Here is a 22,306-nt window from a genome sequence, read left to right as displayed (position 1 = left end):
ATATATAATATACAAATGAATATTTGATAAATTTTTTGAAAGTAGAAGTAGTGAAAAGCTAGAAACATTCACATATCCATCAGTTGGGAACTGGTTTAATGAAGCATGTTACATCTCCTCCAAGGAATATCATTCTTCTGTTAAAAGAATAAAAATGTGAGAATGAGGAGGGTCTACATGTACAGATCTATACATATGTACCATATGTACTTATTGGAAACAATCTCTAAGCAAGGTGAGATATGAACTAAAAAATGGAATCCCATTTATGTAAATAAAATGTAGGAATAAATATATATACTCATAAAAATATTTTGAAATAATTCATAAGAAACTGTGAAGAGGGATGCCTGGGTGGCTCAGCAGTTGAGTGCTTGCCTTCGGCCCAGGGTGTGATCCTGGAGTCCTGGATTGAGTCCCACGTCAGGCTCCCTGCATAGAGCCAGCTTCTCTCTCTCCCTATGTCTCTGCCTCTCTCTGTGTGTCTCTCATGAATAAATAAATAAAATCTTGGGAAAAAAAAGAAATTATGAAGAGAGGGTAAATGGTGGAGAGGTGGGATTTGACTAATAGAGGTCAAGGAATGTTTTACTTCTCTGGGGCACTGGGGTGGCTCAGTGGTTGAGCATCAGATCATGATCCCGGGATCCTGGGATCAAGTCCCAACATTGGGCTCCCCTTAGGGAGTCTGCTTCTCCCTCTGCCTGTGTCTCTGCCTCTCTCTCTCTCTGTGTCTCTCATTAATAAATAAATAAAATCTTAAAAAAAAAGGAATGTTTTACTTTTCTTTTTATACCTTTTATGTAGTATGATATTTTTTATAATGAGAATATATTTCCTTAATTGATTATTAATTAACATACACAATTCCTAAAATTACAAGCCAAATAATATACTGGGAAAATTTTTGTCACAGATATGGGAATATATTTATATAAATATTTAATACATAAAGAATTCCTAAAGACTAAGGAGAAAACAGTATATTCCCAGTGGAAAATGGGCAAAGAGTGTGAAAAGATACTTCACAAAGTAGTAGAAATACTAGCAAACATGAAGTATGTATGACTTCACTCATACCCAAAGGAATAGAAATTGAAGCACCGATGAGACCCCCATTTCTTGGCCCTTCAAATTCCTTAAAGATTTAACAAAGTTTACCCAATACTTGTAAAGGTTCAAGGAAACGGAACTCCTACACAGTATTAATTGTTCCAGTGTTTCTGGAAAGCAGTGTGTTAGTTGATCTCAAGAACTTTCAAAAAAATATTGATACATGGAAATAAATGTGTTTACATATTATATACATATTCCTTTGGCCTAGTTATTCTACTTGTAAGGATTTATCATCTTAAATCTTAATTGCTTCTGATTAATTTATGTGAAAAGGTCCATATAGTAGGACAGTTTCTCAACTATGTAAGTATCTGGGAAAATGATTAGATAAATTAGGATATATCCAGATATTGAATTATTGCATAAAACTAAAATTCTGTTTTTTCAATTAGCAATAATTACAATAAACCTCATTGCCACTGCACAATGCTTAAAAAATTCTATTTTTATTTTTTTAAAGATTTTATTTATTTATTCATGGTAGACATAGAGAAAGAGAGAGAGAGAGAGGCAGAGACACAGGCAGAGGGAGAAGCAGGCTCCATGCCGGGAGCCCAATGCAGGACTCGATCCCAGGACTCTAGGATCATGCCCTGGGCCAAAGGCAGGCGCTGAACTACTGAGCCACCCAGGGATACCCCAAAATTCTATTTTTAAAGAATAAAATAATATGCAAAAGTGTTTATGAAGTGGCATCAAGTAAAAAAAAGCAGAATAAAAATAGTTTGAAATATAATCCAAACTTTACCTAATAATATGTATGCATAGAAAAATATTTGGAGGGGCACCTGGGTGGCTCAGTCAGTTGGGTGAGTGCCTTTGGCTCAAGTCATGATCCTGGGACAGCCCTGCATGGTGCTCCCTGCTTGGCGGGGAGCTTGCTTCTCCCTTTCCTCCCTGCTCATGCTCTCTGTTACTATCTCTGTCTTTCTCTCAAATAAGTAAAATATAAAAAAAAAAAGAAAAAGAAAAATGCCTGGAAAGGATAATGTGCAGTAGCTTAACATGAGATAAAAAATAAAAGGAAGTTTTAGGGATCCCCGGGTGGCGCAGTGGTTTAGCGCCTGCCTTTGGCCCAGGGCGCGATCCTGGAGACCCAGGATCAAATCCCGCGTCGGGCTCCCAGTGCATGGAGCCTGTTTCTCCCTCTGTCTGTGTCTCTGCCTCTCTCTCTCTCTCTCTGTGACTATCATAAATAAAAAAAAATAAAATAAAAAAAAATAAAAGGAAGTTTTATAATAAATCTCAATTGTGATCAAAATATCATTTTTACATATTTCTTTCCCATATATCCATATGCGTTTATGTTTTATATTTTATTTTGAATCTTAAAAATATTTTTAGTAGGAAATTTATTTCATTGTGGGAAAAAAATTCAAGTACAGAAAGGTATAAATTGCCCTCCCCTCCCCATACTTTGGTTACCTTGCTTCCTTCCCCTGCCTTAGCAGCCACTATGACTCATTCCTTCTGTGTATTTACAGAGAAGGACCATTTGTGTGTAATAGCACGTATGTCTGTATCTCATTTTCTTTACATGAAGGTTAGCTTTTTAAAAATATATTTTTAAGTGAGCATACAGAAACATTGTGTGTGTGTGTGTGTGTGTATCCAGCTCTGAGTTTTGAAGCTGACAACCACATTGAGGATACAGAACCATCCTATGACCCCCAAAACTCCCTCCTACTGTCCTCATAAAGCCCACTCCCTCCTCTCATCCCTGATAAACACTAATTTGTGTTTCTGTCGCAATACTCTTAATCTTATCCACAATGTTATATAAATGAATTCATACAGTATATAACTTTTTGAGACTGACTTCTTTCACTCACATAATACATTTGAGATTCATCCAAGTTGTCATATGTATCAATAGTTCACTCTTTGTTCTTGATGAGTAGTACCCTATTGTATGCATGCACTACAGTTGCTTTATCCATTTACTTGTTGAAGGACATTTGAATTGTTCTTAGTTTTTGGCCATGTTGAATAGAGCTAATACAAAAAAAATTTTTTACAAAGTTTTGTGTAAACATATGTTTGTATTTCTCTGTGGTGTGGGTTTGGGATTGCTGGGTCATATGGTATGTCTATTCAACTTTTAAGAAATTTTCAAACTGTCTTCTGGAGTGGCTGTACATTTTGTATTCTCACCAACAGTATATGAGAGTTCCACCTGCTCCATATCCTCACCAACAATTGATATTATCATTTGTTCTTTTTGCTTTTTTGCCTTTCTGTTAGGTGTGTACTGATATTATCATGGTTTTATTTTGCATTTCCCTAATGGCTGATGATGTTGAGCATCTCTTCAATACTTATTGGCCATTTGTGTGTCATTTTTTGGTGAAATGCCTGTTTAAATCCTTTGCCCATTTTTTATTAGGTCATTTGAAATTTTCTTACAGTTGAGATATATATATTACATAATGTGTATATTCTGGATACAAGTTCTGTGTTGTGAATATCTAACTTGCAAATATTTTCTCAACCTCTGTAACATATCCTTTCATTTTCTTAACAATGCCTTTGTAGAGAAAAAGTAAATAAAGAAGTAAATTTCAAAAGTAAATTTTGAAGAAATCAATGTACCAAATTTTTCTTTTATGGGTCACATTTTGGTTTCTTTTTTTTTTTTTAATGTTTTTTGTTTTTGTTTTTGTTTTTAAGATTTTATTTATTTATTCATGAGAGACCCAGAGAGAGAGGCAGGGAGCCCGATGTGGGACTCAATCCCAGGACTCCAGGATCATGCCCTGGGCCAAAGGCAAGACGATAAACCACTGAGCCACCCAGGCATCACCACGTTTTCGTTTCTTATCTAAGAATTCTTTGCCTAACACCAGATTGCAAAGATTTTCTTTGATGTTTCCTTTTAAAGTTTTATAGTTTTACATGTCGATCTATGATCCATTTTGAGTTAATTTTTCTTGAAGGTATGAGGTTTAGGTACTGAGTTTCTTTTTTTGTATATGGTGTCCATTTGCATTTGAGTCATTTGGTAAAAAGACCATCTTTTCTCCATTGAGTTGCTTTTGCACCTTTGTGCATAAATCATTTGGCTCTTTTGAGTGAGTCTATAGCTGGAGACTGTCTATTCTGTTCCATTGCTCTGTATATTTATCCCTCCAGTATTATACTGTCTTAATTACCATACCTGGGTAAGAGTTTTTAAAATCAAATAGTGTAAGTCCTCCAACATTACTCTTCTTTTTCAAAAATGTTTTACAATCAGCTTATGTGCATCTACAAAAAATATCTTGATAGAATTTTGATTGGAATAGTGATAAACCTATAGAACATTTTGGGAAGAACTTATATCCTAACTGTACTGAGTTTTCCAACCATGTTCACAGCGTGTCTCTCCATTTACTTCCATTTGCTTTGATTTCTTTCATTGAACTTTTGTAGTTTTCAGCATTCAGATCTCGCACATATTTTATTGGATTTATTTCTAAGTATTTCTGTCCTTTTTAGGCTATTATAAATGTTATTTTAAAAATTTTTAGTTTCTAATTGTTTACTGCTAGTATGTTGAAATACAATGGCTTTCATTATGTTTTCATTATGTTTCATTATGAATTTAGCAACCTTGCTAAATTCATTTATTATTTCTAGAAACTTTTTTGTAGGTTCCATGGGATAGTCCTCATATATTGTCTGTTAAAGAGATAATTTTTCATGTGGGTCTCTATATAATTCAGGCAAATAAATATAGAGATAAAGCACATATGAGAAATGACAATAGTTGTGGCATCTAAGTGCATGTGGAAATTCACTGCAGCATTCTTGCAACTGTCCTGTATGTTTTAAAGTTTTTCATAATAAATTTGGGAAGAAGGGAAAGTGAGTGTCCCACCCATCCCTGTGTCCTAGTGAGGTTCCCCTCCTTGGAGTCAAGCACCTTTACTGGTTTCCTGCTTCTCCTTTTTTAGAGGTTTTTATTTATTTATTTTTTTTAGGATTTTATTTATTTATTCATGAGAGACACAGAGAGAGAGGGGCAGAGACACAGGCGCCATGCAGGAACCCTGGTATGGGACTCGATCCTGGGACACTGGGATCACACCCTGAGTCAAAGGCTGACGCTCAACGGCCAAGCCACCCAGGCATCCTTTAAAAAAAAAAAAATCCCTTTCATTCATTCATTCATTCATTCATTCATTCATTCATTCATTCATGACCCAGAGACTTAGGCAGAAGGAGAAGCAGGCTCCCCACGGGGAACCTGATGCGGGACTCGATTCCAGGACCCCGGGATCATGACCTGAGCCAAACAAAGGCAGATGCTCAACGCTGAGCCACCCAGGTGCCCCCTTTATAGAGGTTTTTAAAGGGAATTTTATGAGTGTGTACGCATGCACGCACTCATACTCACACACATCGGTCTGTTGGGTTGTTTCTGGTACCGCATTGATAGAATTTCCTTTTTGGAAGCTTTATAAGCGTAGCTGCGGAGGAAAAGCCATGCAGGTGAATTCCATTCCCTGTCCCAGGTGTCGGGGACTATTGTACTCTCGAGGCCCAGCCCTAGAGGGCGCCCGCTCCACTCGACTGGCGGCTGCGAGGCGTGGAAGGCCCCAAGCCACTGTGTCAGGGCAGCCACGTGACTCATGAAAAGTGGGACCTCCAAAAGTATAAATACGTCTGTTCTCTGGCCTTAGCCACATTTTCTGTGGGTTGTAAAACTCAGACTAAGAGCCCACATTTTGGCTTCGCAGTAGCAAAGGCTGAAAGAGGGAAAGGTTGCCCAGAAACCTTCACCCACACGTTGTACCATGAACTTTTAAAGGATGGATACAACACCCCATTTCCAGGCACTACATAGCATCCCAAACATTTTGATGTTGATTGCTTGACTAGACTAAAAAAAATGTTTCTTGGCTCAAGGAAAGCCATTTTGTTTAATACATTAGAACCTATTTATAATACTGGGTTGGAAGATGTCTCTGAATTAATAACACCAGTCTTATTCTCTGTGTAGTTGTTATATTTAGGTAGACAAGATTTCACATTTTCTCTGGATCTGTGTAGAAAATGAACTGTATTATAATAGTGCATAACTGTAGAAATGTATTTAAATTGGGGCCCCTGACTGGCTCAGTCAGTAGAGCATGAAACTCTTGATCTTGGGGTTGTGGGTTTGAGCCCACATTGGTGTAGAGATTACTTTAAAAGAATATATTTTTAAAAATGTATTTAAGGGACGCCTAGGTGGCTCAGTTAAGCGTTTTTCTTTGGCTCAGGTTGTGATCCTGTCTCTATGGGGAGGGGGGTGGGTTGAGAAGGTGGGGGTCTGCTGGGGGGAGGGCTTCCTCCCTCCTCAGGGAAAGCCTGCTTCACCGTCTCCCTCATCCCTTTCCTCTATTTGTGCTTGCTCTCTTCCTTGCACACACTCTCTCTCTAATAAATAAAATCTTATTAGTTGAGAGGGAGAGCTTGGGCAAGAGATTATGAGCAGGAGAGAGGAGCAGGGGGAGAGGGAGAAGCAGGCTCTCCACTGAGCAGGGAGCCTCATATGGGCTCCATCCCAGGACCTGGGATCATTATCTGAGCTGAAAGGAGCCACTTAATCAACTCAGCCACCCAGGCACCCCTAAATAAATAAAATCTTTTAAAAATTTAAAACTGTATTTAAATCAACACCAATAGGTAAATGACGAGCTTAAGTTAGTGAAATAGAAATGTTTTATTAATGTTGAATATGTACAACTTGAGGTAGACTAAAAACTTTTGCCATTAAGCATGTGTGCATAAATAACTATTTTCAGAAATGAAGCTTCTTGAAAAAAATTTATATGCTGCTTAAGATACAGAGTAAATATAGCAATACAGCATAGTTAAGAAAACCAGCTTTACCACTTCAAAGAATTTGTACTGCAAACATAGTCATAAAAGAAATGAGTGAAATTTATGTATAAGGTTATTTGTGGTAGCTATTTATAATAATATTTATAACAACTATTCACAATAGCACATGATGGAAATTCTCAGCGTTTAGATGAAAAAATATACATGGTATAGAAATGAAATGGAATATTACGATGCTTTAAAAGGAATAAAGAAGACTTCTATTATGAGAGGCATATCCATCCTTCCATTTGACTAGAGTTTCTTCACAATGGCATAGAAGGAAAATTTGAGAAGTCTGGTGATGCTTTCAACCACAATTTTATTTTCTTTTTAAAAAGCTTTCTATTTTGAAATAATTATATATTCACAGGAAATTGCAAAATAGTACAGAGAGGTCCTTGAACTTTTCATCTAATTTCTTCCAATGGTTATGGCTCCAGGAACTATAGTATCAAAACCAGGAGACTGACATTGGTACAGTATGTGCATATGCTGTTTTGTCACCTGTGTAGAATTAACCACCAGAACTGTTCTGTCACTACACAGATCTCCCTAGTGCTACCCTGGTATAGTCACGCCCACTCTTCCCAACCCCTGGTAACTACTAATCAGGTCTCCTTTTCTAAAATGTTGTCATTTGGAGAATTTTATGTAAATGGAATCATATAGCAGGAGATTGGAGGGTTTTGGTCTTTTTTTTTTTCCCACTTAGCACAATGCCCTTGAGATCCATCCAAGTTGTTGCCTGTGTCAGTAGCTTGCTCTTTTTACAGTTAAATATTATTCCATACAGTCTGAGTGTACCACAGTTGGTTTAATCATTCACCTGTTGTAGGACATTTTGGCTGTTTCCAGTTTGAGGTTATTACAAATAAAGCTTCTATGTACAATCATGTATAGGTTTTTGTGTGAACATAAGTTTTCATTTCTCTGGGATAAATGCCCAGGACTGCAACTGCTAGGTTGTAGAATAAATGTATGCTTGGTTTTCTTGAAACTGCCAAATTATTTTCCAGAGTGCTGTACCATTTTACATTCCCAACCACAGTTTTCTTGTTATACAAAATGTCATTGACTACTGTTAGCATATGACACTAGGCCAAAGGCACACGAGAATCTGAGACCCTCTTAATTTCTAGAGAAAATAAATTCAATATGTATTAGGTGAAGAAAGAAAAGAGAGGTCAAAACTAATCTCTGCTGGCCCTTAAAGTCCCATGTTTATTGTGTCAGGTTTTCAGAATGATTCTTTCCTTGCCATCAAGCTAACCTTTCATTAGAAAGCTACATTTTGCACAGGCCACCCTGACCTCTGACTCCTGCTTCTATTCTGCCCCAAGGCTCCCCATGAAGCTTGGGCTTGTTCTGGAATGTTCTACCCCCGTTAACAGTCATGTAGAGGCCCCAGAGTGTTGTTTTAGAACCATACCCTCTCAGAGGCCTCTATACCTATACACCCTGGTCCCAGTTCCCCAGCACTAAAGAGCATTAAAAATTTTGAGTCTGTCCACCTTCACCCCACCCCTCAGGCTTTCATTGTTGGAATACACGGATGGGGTCACATTCTTCTGTGTGAAGAGTGCAGGCTCTAGGATCACGCTGCCCTTCCTGATGTCTTTGGACAAATAACAACTCTTGAACCTGAATTTCCTTACCTTTACATTTGAGGTGATAAATAATAAACAGTATCAGCTAACAGGGCCATTGGGTGTCTGCTATAGGCTGGCTGAGGACATGGTAGTGGACAAAGAAGTGCTGCCCTCAGGGAGCACAACTGAAAGAGAAAACATATGTATAGTGTTCAGGTGTCAGGAAGGATGTTGGGTTTGAGGCTGGTGTTGAGAGAATAACCACTGTGACTTCCAGTGTTTTGACAAAACCTCAGGTACGAGACCTTCTGGCCAAGTGTCTGTGATTTCATTTTGTTGGAGCATTCACTGTATCCCTGGGGGCTGCAGCTTTCTACAAGTTTGCTCTGGCTGAACCAAGAAAGAAGGCATATGCAAGGGGATCCCTGGGTGGCTCAGCAGTTTAGCGCCTGCATTTGGCCCAGGGCCCGGTCCTGGAGTCCCGGGATCGAGTCCCACATCGGGCTCTCGGCATGGAGCCTGCTTCTCCCTCTGCCTGTGTCTCTGCCTCTCTCTCTCTCTCTCTCTCTGTCTCTCATGAATAAAAAAATAAAATCTCTTTGAAAAAAAATAAAAGTGTAAAAAAAAGAAAAAGGAAAAAAAGACTCCCATAACAATAAACAATTTTATTGTTTATGAAAGGTGACATTTCATAAATACTTAATCAGAAATAAAAGGTGACACATTTCTTAAAAGTTTAATCAGAAATACAAGATTTACCGACTGGCTGGCTCAGTCAGTAGAGCATGTGACTCTTGATCTTGAGGTCATGAGTTTGAGCCCCATATTGGGTGTAGAACTCACACACACACACAATACAAAATTTAGCAGGGGAAGAACCCTTAGAGGAAATTAAATTTTGTAATCTGTAAAAATGCCCAAAAAGGTGCAAAAAAAAAAAAAAAAAAAAAAACCCAAAACATAGCAGCCAGATGAATGCAAAAATATTCAAAAGAGGCTTGACTTTTAGGTAAACTATTCATAATGCAAGCTGGTCAATGAGTGAACTGTTCACCATGTAAATTTATCATTAGGACATATAGCTCTGTTCAGAATAGTCTGTTCCTAGGGCAGAACCAACATGGCGGTCATAGGCAGGTTGGACTTGATAATAGGGCGTCCTACTGGCTGAACTTAGCTTATCTCCCTGCTTTCGGGAAGTGGGAGAGGGATTTTGGAGCCTCTCTGACTTCCATAGGATAATTTGAAGCTTGTTCTCTGCCGTGACTCACACAACCACAGAGGTCTCCAAATACAGTTGACCCTTGAACAACATGGGCATCTACTGTGTGTGCAGGTTCAGTTTCACTTACATATGGATTTTTTTTCTATAATTACGGTACAATACTGTAAATGTGTTTTCTCAACATTTCTGTAGCTTGCTTTATTGCACGAATATAGTATATATATGTTATATTTATACAACACAATGTATTGATTGACTTTGTTACTACTAAGGCTTCTGTCAACAGTAGGCTATTAGTAGTTAAATTTGGGGGGAGTCAAATTTATACTCAGGTTTACAACTAAGTGGGAGTCAGTACCGCTGACCCATGCATTGTTCAAGGGTCAAATGTAGTAACCAACAGATGTTCATTATAGTGAATGAATAGTCAGGTAACATGAATTCCAGTCACAGTTCATTGACCATCCAGTAATGTGACTTTGCAAAAGTTCTCTAACTGAACCCCTCTACAGCTTGAGTGTACTCATGCATTGAGTGCCAGAGTGGACTTTAGATGGTCACTACAGTCCCTTATAAGCTCTAAGATTTCCTGAGATTTCACTGTCATCAGAGCTCCTCCCCTGTCTTGACCTTTCCAGTCGACTCAAGGCTAGAATGGAGATAAGGAGTACCATTTTTTCTGAGAGGCTCAAAGACAGCCAAGACTTTGCTATGGCAAAGGTTAATGTTCTCTCTCAAAGATCCATTTCCCCAGGCTCTCCGAATGTAAATGTTAAGGTGGTGAAGTCTAGGCTCTGGTTCATTTGAGTCAGAGGCACTCACCCCACACTGTGCAACCCTGGAGCAGAGGCCTCCTCTGTGGCCTGCAGCTTCGTAAAGTCGGGTTTAGGCTGTCAGCACTGATTTAAAGAGATTTGGTGGTTCAATTTGCTTCTGGGAAAGAGCTGACATTCACAGTGAGGCTTGGGGGGCTAATAGTGAAACCTGAGCTGCCTTCTCTCCCCTCAACTATTCCTGGGGAGGGACAGAGTGAGTCACCTGTTTGCACAGAAGGCTGTGGTATCAAATTCACAAATTCACAGGCCTTATGCCTTCACCACTTAAAACCAAAAAGGTGTTGCAACATAACAGCTTTAATTGCTAAACCATAACTGCAAACCCAAATCTCTGGATTTAATAAGAACTGGGTGGGAAAGGCTGTGAATGGTGGCAGTTTTCTGCCAGGTGTTTCTATTTCCTTCTCTCCCTCATTTGCTTCCTTGTTTGTGCTCAAACCCAGACCAAAGGCCTCTGGACAGATGCCACCACCGTGCTGGCCAACAGATGATGGGCTTATAGTGGCAATTATAGGTTTACCTTCTTTTCTATTCCTTGCTGGCATCTGTGGACCTTGTGTCCACCCAAATGTCCTGGGCACGAGCCACTCTGAATTCTTGTTGCCGTAGTTCGTATGAATCTCAGTCTACAACTCAGGTGGATGAGTAGAACTCCACACAGTGTAGGCCTTCCCCTTCCTTAGCTGGTGTAAAACCCCTAACTGCAGTCTTTACTGAGCATATACTGCCCATTCCTTAGCAACACATCCAAATTGAATATCACACCCTGCTGAGGGTTTAAGGAAGGTCAAGGTGATGGGCAGGGATGACTCTGGCTCTGGGTCATCAGTCAAATAGTGGGTCCACCTCTTCCCTGTGGCTCCAGGATGCTCTGCTCCCTTCTTGACATTATAGTGCCCCAGGAATCTTTCTGAGATTGTCCCAGTGGCTGGCTGCCCCACCTTCCACAGGCTTCAAGACTCCAGTCAATATTCCTAGAATCAGCTCCTTTCTTTAATAGGAGGAAGGGAGAAAAGAAGATACAGGAAGAACCAACAGTATGGATTAACACCCTCCTGCATAATCCAGGCTGGCAGCCAGCTCTTCCTTCGCTCCAGCTTTGTTTGTAAAATGAGAGATTATAGACATTTATTTTTTCAAAAGGAATAGTAAAATGACAAAAAGTAATAATCTCTATAACCTCTGTTGAGTAAGTTCTGAACCCAGCATTATCTGATTTAATCAGCATACTTGCCTTTGGAATTAAATACTATTTTTAAAATTATTTATTTATTTAGGAGAGAGAGAGAGAGAACACGGGCAGGAGTCGGGCGGGGGGGGGGCGGTTGGAGAGAGGCAAAGGGAGAGGGTGAAGCAGACTACTTACTGAGCAGGGAGCCTGATGCAGGGCTCCCTCCCCACCCCACCCCACCGCAGGACCCTGAGATCATGACCTGAGCCAAAGGCAGATGCTTAACCAACTGAGCCATCCAGGTGCCCATGAACTAAGTATAAGTACTATTATTATTTCCATTTTAAAGATCAGAAAACTAAGAGTCAGTGAGATAAGAAACTTGCTCAAGGTCACATAGCAGGTAGTAGGAGAACTGGGATTTGAATCTCGGTCTTCTGACATTAGAGTTCAAATCCTTATTTATAAGCAGTGCATCGTAGATGCTTTTGAAAAAATGTCAGACCTGTAAGTCTAGTGTGGCATTTGAAAATTCTATTTGTACAGAATTTTACCATAGTCCAGCCCTTCTCTCAGTGGGATTATAAAACAGCACCTAGCAGTTACTCCAGCTCAATAAACACTTGTTTGAATTGTACATCTCATAAGGAATTTTGCATCTTCAAATACTTTTATGTCTGGTTCAGATGTGGCAGAAAAAGTGAGACATTGCTGGCAGCATTGTCTTATCTAAAAACATAAGAAAAACCTTTCAGGGGCAACTAGCTGGCTCAGTTGGTAGAACATGTTACTCTTGATTTTGGGGTTGTGAGTTCGAGCCCCATGTTGGGGGACAGAGTTTACTTAAAAAAGAAGAAAGAAAAAAAAAAAAACCCTGGGCAGCCCTGGTGGCACAGCAAGCAGTTTGGCGCCGCCTGCAGCCTGGGGTGTGATCCTGGAGACCCGGGATCGAGTCCCACATCGGGCTCCCTACATGGAGCCTGCTTCTCCCTCTGCCTGTGTCTCTGCCTCTCTCTCTGTGTGTCTATGAATAAATAAATAAAATCTTAAAAAATAAAATAAAACCTTAAAAAAAAGAGAAAAAAACCCCCTTCTAATCTTGCTTATACTTGTTTGCCTACTGAGACTCCTTCAACTCTTCCTTTGTTTTGACTTCCTAGTTCTCATCCAAACTCATTCAAGGATGGTATGCCCTGTAGGGTTTTGGCAAGTCAGACATGACTTTTAAATCAAACCTGGCTTTTAAAATCCTGGCTCAGATACTTGCCATTTGTGTGACCTGAGCTGGTTTGCACACTTCTCTGAGTCTCCACAAAATGTCCATAAAAAGGGAGAAATAATAAAAGGTACCTCTGCAATATTGAGAGTGTATGTAATTGTAGGCACTTACTCAACTTCTAGGTCCTATCTCTGTTCATTAAACCAACCACATTAGAGTATTCTATCAATTTAAGCTTAAGATCTTTCTGAAAACTCTTTAAGGATCCCATCCCTTTACTTATTTGTTTGTTTGTTTGTTTGTTTTTAAGTAAGCTTTACACTCAATGTAGGGCTTGAACTCATGATCTGAGATCAAGAGCTAGACCCTGAGATCAAGAGCTAACATGCTCTGTCAACTGAGCCAGTCAGGTGCCCTAATGCTTTTAGATGTATTTAGGAGTTCATATTTACAATGCAGCTTAGTGACAATATATCGATAGGATATTTTCAGTTGCAAGGAAAATACTGACCCAAATTGGCATAAATAATAAGAAAATATATCCAAAGGTGTGAGGGTTGACTCAGTGGCTCACTGGTGATGGTAAGGATGCAGGTTTTCCAGCTGTTTCTCAGCCTCTGATCTGCTTTTGCTAGAACTGTCCTCCCATCTTCTCTGCCTATCTAAATTACCCCCTCCCTTGGGCCGAATCCCTCATCATCCAAACACACCTTCTCTCCTTTTTCTGAATTCTGGTTCTTGCCAGTCCAGAAGCTTTGGGGCAATTCCTGCATGTGAACACATAACTATACTCTCCTGTGTGTTACTGTGTTTAAATCATCAGATTCCTTTAAAAAATATTTATGATGTAAATACAAAAAGCAGCTTGACTGGAATCTCTAAATGAACATTTATCTAGCATCTAGCCGTAGAAGGCAAACAATAAAAAATATTGGAATAAGTGTTCCTGGCTGGCTCACCAGGACTTTTGATCTCTGAGTCATGAATTCAAGCCCCATGTTGGTGTAGAGATTACTTTTTTTAGATAAAGGCAGATGCTCAACCACTGAGCCACCCAGGTGTCCCATAGAGATTACTTTTTTAAAACGTTGGAATGATCAATAAAACACCTGAATGGCTTTACAATTCTGAATAATTTTTTAAAGCTATGTATTTGGTTAATATGCAAAGAATTTCAGGGCTCACAGAAATGATTTATCTTTCTTAATCGAGGTCACTATTTTACTTGCGTCAATCATTTGCATGTACCTTTACAATTTCCGTGTTATCTATTTACTATCTGTGTTCTTACTAATATGGTTCCTTAAATTGAATAGTTTTTACACCTGTTCTAGATCTAGGAATAGTGTCTGTGACATCAGTGGCTTGATGTGCTAGTTATTTTCATATATCTTAGAAAAAATCCACAATTAAGATTTCAGATACTTGTCTATGTACCATCTAAAGTTATTTCATGGGGCACACTTGGGAAACACTAATCTTGCCATAATTATGTCTATATATTTTAGAATTAAAAAACGGTCATAACATAAAAAACTACTCTGGTATGTTTACTGTTGTGTGCTTCTACTTATATGAACATTTAAGGACAGTGGGGACTGTCCTTGAGCAGGAACCAGGTAAGTTTTTAGAATGATGGGAAGGATTCTGAGACTGGCTGGTGGTGATGATTGTACATCTCTATGAATTTAGACAAATTCATCATGCTGTGTATTTTGAATGAATACATCCTATAGTTTGTAAATTATATCTCAAAGAAGGAGGAGGAGGGACTCCTGGGTGGTTCAGTGGTTGAGCATCTGCCTTCAGCTCAGGTTGTGATCCCGCAGTCCTCAGTCCCACCTCAGGTCCTGAGGTCCTGAGTCCCACCTCAGGCTCCTTGCATGGAGCCTACTTCTTCCTCTTGCCTGTGTCTCTGCCTCTCTCTCTGTGTCTCTCATGAATAAATAAATAAAATCTTAAAAAAAAAAAAAAAAAAGAGGAGGAGAAAAAGAAATGATCAGCCAGGAGGGGCCGGAGGAGGAGGCCTGAGGGGGCTTCTGGAGTCCTGATGATGTTTTGTTTCTTGTTCTGGGTGTTGATCGTAGGGTCCGGTCCATTTACTTTGTGAAGATTCATCAAGCCATTCATTTATGCCTTGTGCACATTCCTATGTGAACATTATACCCCAGTAACAAATTTTACTAAAAAAGAGAGAGAGAGAGAAAAGAAAAAAAAATCAGCCAAGATGGGGTTTTGGTGGGGGGACACCATAACTTCCGAATAAAGAGGTACTTTCCTGTTTATTATTTTGTGTTATGACATCATCCTGCCAACTTAGTTTTATGATGTGAGGGATTTAGGTTTTATGTGTCTTAGTATAGAAAGGGTTATAAGAAGATATATTTAGCTAATCACCCAAGTGCTATAAGAATGTCAGTGAAAGCCATTGTTTCTTAATTATTCACAGCAATTATCAATGTGGACAATATTCAACTTGGAACCAAAATAAACGGATGTTTGAAGAGGCCTTGGTGGAACAATCAAATCATCAGTCTCAAAATGTCCCCCCTCTGCTGCCTGCCAGAGTCTCAATTCTATATTTATCTTTCCAAATCAGCAGTATAGCAATTAGTTATTATAATAGGAGCTACCAATTTATTGTGTGCCGACTTCATGCCAAGCACTGCATCATCAGAGTTTTTCATTCTCTAATTTCATTGTCTCAACAGCCCTGCCAAGATGTTGTCTTCTACCATTTTGCAGTTGAGGAAACTGAGGCTGGGGGCTCCTGAATGGGTCCAAGCCCACACTGCTGGTAAGTCACAACCAGAGAATAAGCTGGAGTCCCACCCAGTGTGCTTTGCTATGTCTTGGGACTTGACGTCAGTGACAGGAAATAAGTGACATGTGTAACAGAATTCTGAAACCCGAATCATGGCTCTTCACATGGTTACTATAGTTACTTCTCTACATGATGCTCACATTTTTGCTGAGATAACAATGGATCCACTGTTAGCCATTGAGGTGTTGGAACCCCTACCTTCATCATGAAACCCGAGGGACATTTTAATAGGCTTAAAATAGCATTCCTGCCTTTTAATCATACCTTTTATTTCAGAAGCTCCTGGAATGTTAACAGATTAAGGCAGCTTTACTAATATTGTTTTTTGGACCTTGTGTAAAACATAAGAGCTCTCTAAAAGTAAGCAACCATATTTCAGACAGAGACCTAAAAAGAACTCGTTGACAAAATAGATGCATTTGGATGGATGGTGGGGGTGGGGGTGCATGGATGTCCTCTCACTAGACTGAGTGGGGGGTAGGTATCCAGCAGGAAGATGACCTTGGATATGGCAGGAAAGAGAGGCTGTAGCACCTGGAGGGATCTAGCCTGGGAGGGATAGCAAAGAGGCAGAAGCTGTGCTTTGCAAGTAGATATGGCCCTTGCTAAACTAACAAACATATGCAGAGGAAGTGGTTTGGATTAGAAATGAGGTGGGAAGACGACCAAGGCCAGAAATGTGTTATTGACAGGCGTTTAGAGCACTGAGCTGTCAGGGAGAATGGGAATTCATAATATGGGGTTGCCTTGCCTCCTGCACTCCAGCTGCCCAGGCTATGGTCAGGCGGCTTTATTCCCTCTGGACTCTCAAGGCCCACGACATTCTCAGATGTGGCACACTGAGACACTCATGGGACCAAAGACAGAAGCCAGAGCTTCTGATTCCTGGTCTAATGTCAGATCCATTCTCTCTAATTACAGAATCATAATGGTGAAGAGGATGGTGACATCCGAGGACAACCGCAGGGCCTCTCTCTCAATGCTGGTGAGAACCAGATTCTTCCCCCTGGTTCTGTAGCTCCCAGCAGAGTTCTGGAAGCTGATTAAAGAGAAGATGAGAAATAATAGGTCATTAGGAACCTTATAAAAAGGAAAAATGCTCTCATCAAACTTACTAAAGCGTCTCTGTGGCTGGAAGTGGGGGAGGCATTGTAAACTACTGGCTACAAGGGTCACTTGTGCCAAGCGGTGGCCTAGAGGCTGGGGCAAGTGTGCAGAGGGATTGGGGCTGGTCCCCAGGGGTGGGGTGGGGAGATGGTTTAGAAATGTATTTCTCAATTGGGTCAGCCAGTGAGTAAAAGTCTAAGGAATGCCTTTTAGCTGCCCCAGGAGAACCTGGCCGGTGAAACCAGTGGTACAAGGACCAAAGGGGACTGAGGGCAAGAAAGGGACAGACACACAGAAGAGATGGATCCCACCTAGCAAGACAGGCAGATGTAGTGGGCTTCTCCATTAGCCGCAGGGTCCTTGGCCCTTCAAAATTTAATAGTTGGAAAGAGCTCAGCAACGTTTTGGGTCCAGATTATCTATAAGAATCTAGGGATTGTCCTCAGTGTGGGAGGAGTGTGGGAGATAATTGGAATGCCACACGTGGGCTGAATGTAGATTTAGCCCCCAGGTGGTCTGGTTGGACTTGAATAGCTCTCTGAGCAGTGGAGCAGCACCCTATAACTTTTGCAGGCACCTCCCTTCTCAGGGGATCCTCCCAGCCTCTTTCTAATTTAAGGCTGAGGCACATGCTACCCCCTACCCCTTTTCCTGTACCCTATAGGCTGCCCATTTGAATGCTCAAGAGACTGTTTTGGAAGAAGCAAACCCTGAAGGGACACAGACTGTTTCTTTCTTTGTTTTTGTTTGTGTGTGTGTGGGGGGGGGGGGGGGGGGCTTTTTTTAAAGGATTTTATTTATTTGAAAGAGAGAGAGAGCACAGTGTGAAGGAGCAGAGGGAAAGGGAGTAGCAGCCTCCCGGCTGAGCAGGGAGCCTGAAACAGGGCTTGATTCCAGGATACTAGGATCATGACCTGAGCCGAAGGCAGACGCCTAACTGACTGAGCCACCCAGGCACCCCCACAGACTGACTGACTTTCTTTCTTTCTTTCTTTCTTTCTTTCTTTCTTTCTTTCTTTCTTTCTTTCTTTTTCTTTCTTTTTTCTTTCTTTCTTTTTTTCTTTCTTTTTTCTTTCTTTCTTCTTTCTTTCTTTCTTTCTTTCTTTCTTTCTTTCTTTCTTTCTTTCTTTCTTTCTTCTCTTTTTCTTGATTTTATTTATTTATTCATGAGAGAGAGAGAGAGAGGGCAGAGACATAGCCAAAAACCAGGCTCCCTGTGGGGAGACCCATGCAGGACTCCATCTCAGACCCCAGGATCAAACCTGAGCCAAAGGCAGAGGCTCAACCACTGAGCCACCCAGGTGCCCCCAGACTGTGTTTTTTTGTTTTTGTTTTTTTGTTTTTTTGTTTTTTGCATTTCTGCTCTACCCATTCTAAGGCTCCCTGCGGGTAGGTATATAGGGGCTCTAAGTGACAGAGATGAGGCAGAGGTAGCAGTAAGGTGGGAAGAGGAGCTCCCCACTGCAGGCAATCATCCCAGAGATTTGTCCTGTGTTTTGGCCCAAATTTCATGTGCTGCTTCCTTTTCCCAGCTTGTTTACTTTTATCTCTTCTGCACTCTTTTATTTGTCCACTCAGTAAACCTTGTTGACCATTTCCTGTGGCCAGGATTTTGTCCCAGATGAAAACTCACTTTGAATGAGGACTGAGACACAATCTTCTCTGTCACGGAGGTCACATTCTAGGTCAGTTTCAAAACAGAATGAGCTTTATGCTCACTGGGGGTAAGCAGGGGTGTGGTTTGGGAGCCCAGGTGTTGGGGGCTGAGTGGACCTAAGAGGGTAGGGTAGAGGTCAGGGAAATCTCCCAAAAGAGGAGGGAAGTGGTGCTGGTTTCTGCTCAGGTTGTCAGATGAAATACAGGACCCTTGTATTTAATGCAGTATTTATGACATAATTTTCTTAAAACAATTGTTACTTATCTGAGATCCAGATTTGACTGGGCATTGTGTTATTTTCATTTGCTGAATCTGTCAACCCTAGTTTCCTGATGAAGATATAGGAGTTAGCTGAGTAAATAGAGGGACAGGAGGGAAGAACATTCCTCTAGAGGGAACAGCATGTGTAAAGTTGGAGGTGGGGGTCCCCATACTTCACCGAAGGAACTGAATATTGTTCCTTGCAGAGGGGGAGGAGTAGAGAGAATGCACCACACTGGCACATCTGTCGAGTATGTACTAAGGTCTAGGCCCATGGTGCTCACACAGGGTGCTCTTCTGAGCCAGATGGAAACAGCTTTGGCTCTCAGAGAGCTCATGGTTCAACTGAGAGGCAGTGAGGTTGGGCAAGAGGACAGGCACTGTGGAAGTTATAGCTGGCAGGCACCAGCTTGGCTGGGAGGTCATTAAAGGCCTCTCTCAGGAGATGACAATATGCTGAAGGATGAGGAGACAGGGATGCTGAGGGCTGGGGAATGAATGTTCTAGACTAAGGAAATAGCATAATGGAGGGCCTAAAGTAAAAAAAAAATAAAATACACAGTGGGTCCTGGATACTGAAATGTGGCCAGAGGGGCCAGGGCCCTGAGGAGAAGCGGGTGCAGAGGAGGAGTTTGGAGAAGTGAGCAAGTGATCACACTGGAAGGAATTTGGGCTGGATCCTGAAAGCAATGGGAGCCATTGAAGGAGTTGAAAGCAGGCAGGGTGGCATACCCAGCTTTGTGTTCTTAAAGGTGATTCATGCCGAAGAGAAGAGGGCGGATGGGTAGTGTGGGGGCAGAGAGAATGAGGGGGATGAGGGAGGGGGCTCCTGCAGACGTCCAGGGCGGACAAGTTGGTGGCTTGGGCCTGCGTGATGGTGGTGGAGATGGAGAGAAGGAGAGATGGATCCAGGCTGTGTTGAGGAGGAAGACTTGGCAGGGCTGGGTTATCCGGCACTGGGAAGTGAGGGGGCGGGAGGAGCAGGCGTGACTCAAAGCTTCTGGTTTGGACAGATGGGAGGACGGTGGCACCACTTGCTGAGCTGAGCTGGGGACTTGAGAGGTTTGGGGGTGGCAAATTGACAGGGTTCAGGTTTGCACATGGAGAAGGTGAAGAAACTGGTGATGGCCATTGGAGGAGGGGAGCCTGGCAGAGCTGTGTTCAAATCTCTCTTCTCCCACTTGGCTGTGTGGCCTTGGTCAATGACTTTCCCCCTCCTTGCCTTACTTTTCTCATCTGTACCCTGGAATGATGTGGGAAGTCTGTCCTCAGAGTTCCTGAGGGTGTGGTGAGCAGCCTCCAAGATACCCAGTGATCCCCACCTCCTGGTACTCACGTCCTTGTGTGGTGCCCTCCCACACTGTAAAAGGGTTGGTTTGTGAGACTGAGAGACTACACGTATGTTACTTTGAAGGCTACATTATAAAAGACATCGTGGCTTCAGGCTTTTCTTTCTTAGATCACTCCCGCTGGGGGCTAACCCAGCTGCCATGCTGTTGGGAGAGGCTCAGGTGAAGAGGGGCCACTGCTTCCTGCTAAAAACTACCTGAGTGATCTTGGAAGTGGATTCTCCAGTGCCAGCCAAACCTTCCGCTGACTGCAGCCCCAGCTGACATCTAGACTGTAAGATCTTCTACCTAAACTACTTCTAACTTCTTGACCCATAGAAACTATGAGATAAGAAATGTTTATGTTTTGAGCCCCCTACATTTGGGGCTGATTAATTATGTGGCAATAGAGAACTGATCCAGAAGGCAGAAACACTCAGCACAGTGCCTGGCACATAGTAGGGGCCATAGAATATGCAGCATCTGTAGGTGGAGTTCAGGAGAGAGGCTGGGGCTGGAGGTATTGATCTGGGAATCTTTTGGCTTAGAGATAATAATGGACTCCGTGGAGGTGGCTGAGCCAGTCCACAGAAATGGGTAGACAGGAGAGGATGGCCTTGGCCAGAAACCTGGGCAGAAGGGGCTGGTAGAGCAAGAGGAGGAGCATCTCCATGAATCTGAGAGGAAGGAGGGAAACTGGAACAAGCCATAGGAAGAGGCTATCTCCTGGAGGATGTGGTCACAGTATCACTACAGGGAGGCCTGAGTGAGGGAGAACTGAGGAGGATCTTTCAGATTCAGCAACAGATTCCTGGTGGCCCCACAAGAGCTATTTAGGTGGAGAGATTGAGGCCAGATTGAATATTGTGGGTTGGGGTGTCAGTATAAACACTTTCCACCCCCAACTCCCAAACCAAGATGGTTTACAGGAGAACCCTATAGAAAATCCAAACTACAGAAAATCTCAGTCTTATATAAGCTGTAGAGTGAATAGACAATCTTTTTTTTTTTAAAGATTTTATTTATTTATTCATAAGAGACATGGAGAGAGAGGCAGAGACATAGGCAGAGGGAGAAGCAGGCTCCATGCAGGGACCCTGATGTGGGACTCAGTCCTAGGACCCCAGGATTACAACCTGAGCCAAAGGCAGTTGCTCAACCACTGAGCCACCCAGGGGCCCTAATACTCAATCTTTGATTTTTTTGAGCTCCTGTAACTGTGACAGCAAAACCAGACAAGGAGAGAACAGGGGAGGAAATTAGCAGGCATATTTCATTCATAGATATGAATGCAAAAACTCTAAATAAAATATTAGCAATGCAACCTAGCAGTATATTGAAAAAATAACACATCACCAAAGGTGTGTTGATTCCAGGAATGTGTAGACAGTTTAATAAAACAAAATCCACCATTGGATAAGGGGGAAAAATATCATATTTGATAAAGTACAGCACCCATTCCTAATAAAGCAGAATAGTGCTTCCTTACCCTCATAAAAGGTATCTATTAAAAATCTATGACGGGGATCCCTAGTTGGCTCAGCGGTTTAGTGCCTGCCTTTGGCCCAGGGGGTGGTCCTGGAGTCCCTAGATCGAGTCCCTGGATTGAGTGCCATGTCGGGCTCCCGGCATGGAGCCTGCTTCTCCCTCCTGTGTCTCTGCCTCTCTCTCTCTCTGTCTACCATAAATAAATAAATAAATAAATAAATAAATAAATAAATAAATAAATCTTAAAAAAAATAAAAATAAAAAACTATGACAAACACTATCTTTAAGGGTAACATATTAGAAACAGTCAAGAACAAGATAGAAATCCCCACTGTCATCATTGTTGTTCAACAGCATGCTGAAGATTTTAGTCAGTGCAGTAAAAAACAAGAGACAGGAAATAAAGGCTGGACAGGGAGATGCTAAATGTAATTACTTGCAGACTCTATGATTATTTAACAGAAAATTCAAGAGAGGCTATGAACTTATTAGAATTAAAAAAAGAGTTCAAGTTTGCTGAATATAATATTATTATATAAAAACCAACCACATTTCAGTAATCAATATATTAGAAAATATGGATTTGAAAATATAATTTATAATAGCAATAAACAGGGATCCCTGGGTGGCGC

At 41.3% G+C, this 22,306-nt stretch overlaps 2 protein-coding genes across 4 annotated transcripts in view; both read left to right on the top strand.

Annotated features, from left to right (window-relative positions):
• Positions 1–16,952, top strand: part of PXK (PX domain containing serine/threonine kinase like) — a 111,628-nt gene extending 94,676 nt beyond the window's left edge. For both annotated transcript variants that reach the window (XM_077858314.1, XM_077858313.1), the window contains exons 18-19: positions 15,721–15,806; positions 16,755–16,952. In XM_077858314.1, coding sequence (XP_077714440.1) covers positions 15,721–15,758 — 38 coding nt within the window. In that variant the 3' untranslated portion in view covers positions 15,759–15,806; positions 16,755–16,952. The remainder of the gene's footprint in view (positions 1–15,720; positions 15,807–16,754) is intronic.
• KCTD6 (potassium channel tetramerization domain containing 6) overlaps positions 1–22,306 on the top strand; it is a 41,063-nt gene that overhangs the window by 6,984 nt on the left and 11,773 nt on the right. The window contains exon 2 of one of the 2 annotated variants that reach the window (XM_077858337.1): positions 15,721–15,806. In XM_077858337.1, coding sequence (XP_077714463.1) covers positions 15,784–15,806 — 23 coding nt within the window. In that variant the 5' untranslated portion in view covers positions 15,721–15,783. Of the gene's footprint in view, positions 1–15,720; positions 15,807–20,345; positions 20,482–22,306 lie in introns of those variants that run through there. The other variant, XM_077858339.1, reaches the window with a different exon arrangement.

This window comes from Canis aureus, chromosome 19 (assembly GCF_053574225.1).
Source record: "Canis aureus isolate CA01 chromosome 19, VMU_Caureus_v.1.0, whole genome shotgun sequence".
Taxonomy (NCBI): Eukaryota; Metazoa; Chordata; class Mammalia; order Carnivora; family Canidae; genus Canis; species Canis aureus.
The sequence above is the reverse complement of the archived record's forward strand: the minus strand, read 5'-3'. Positions and strand labels throughout refer to the sequence as shown.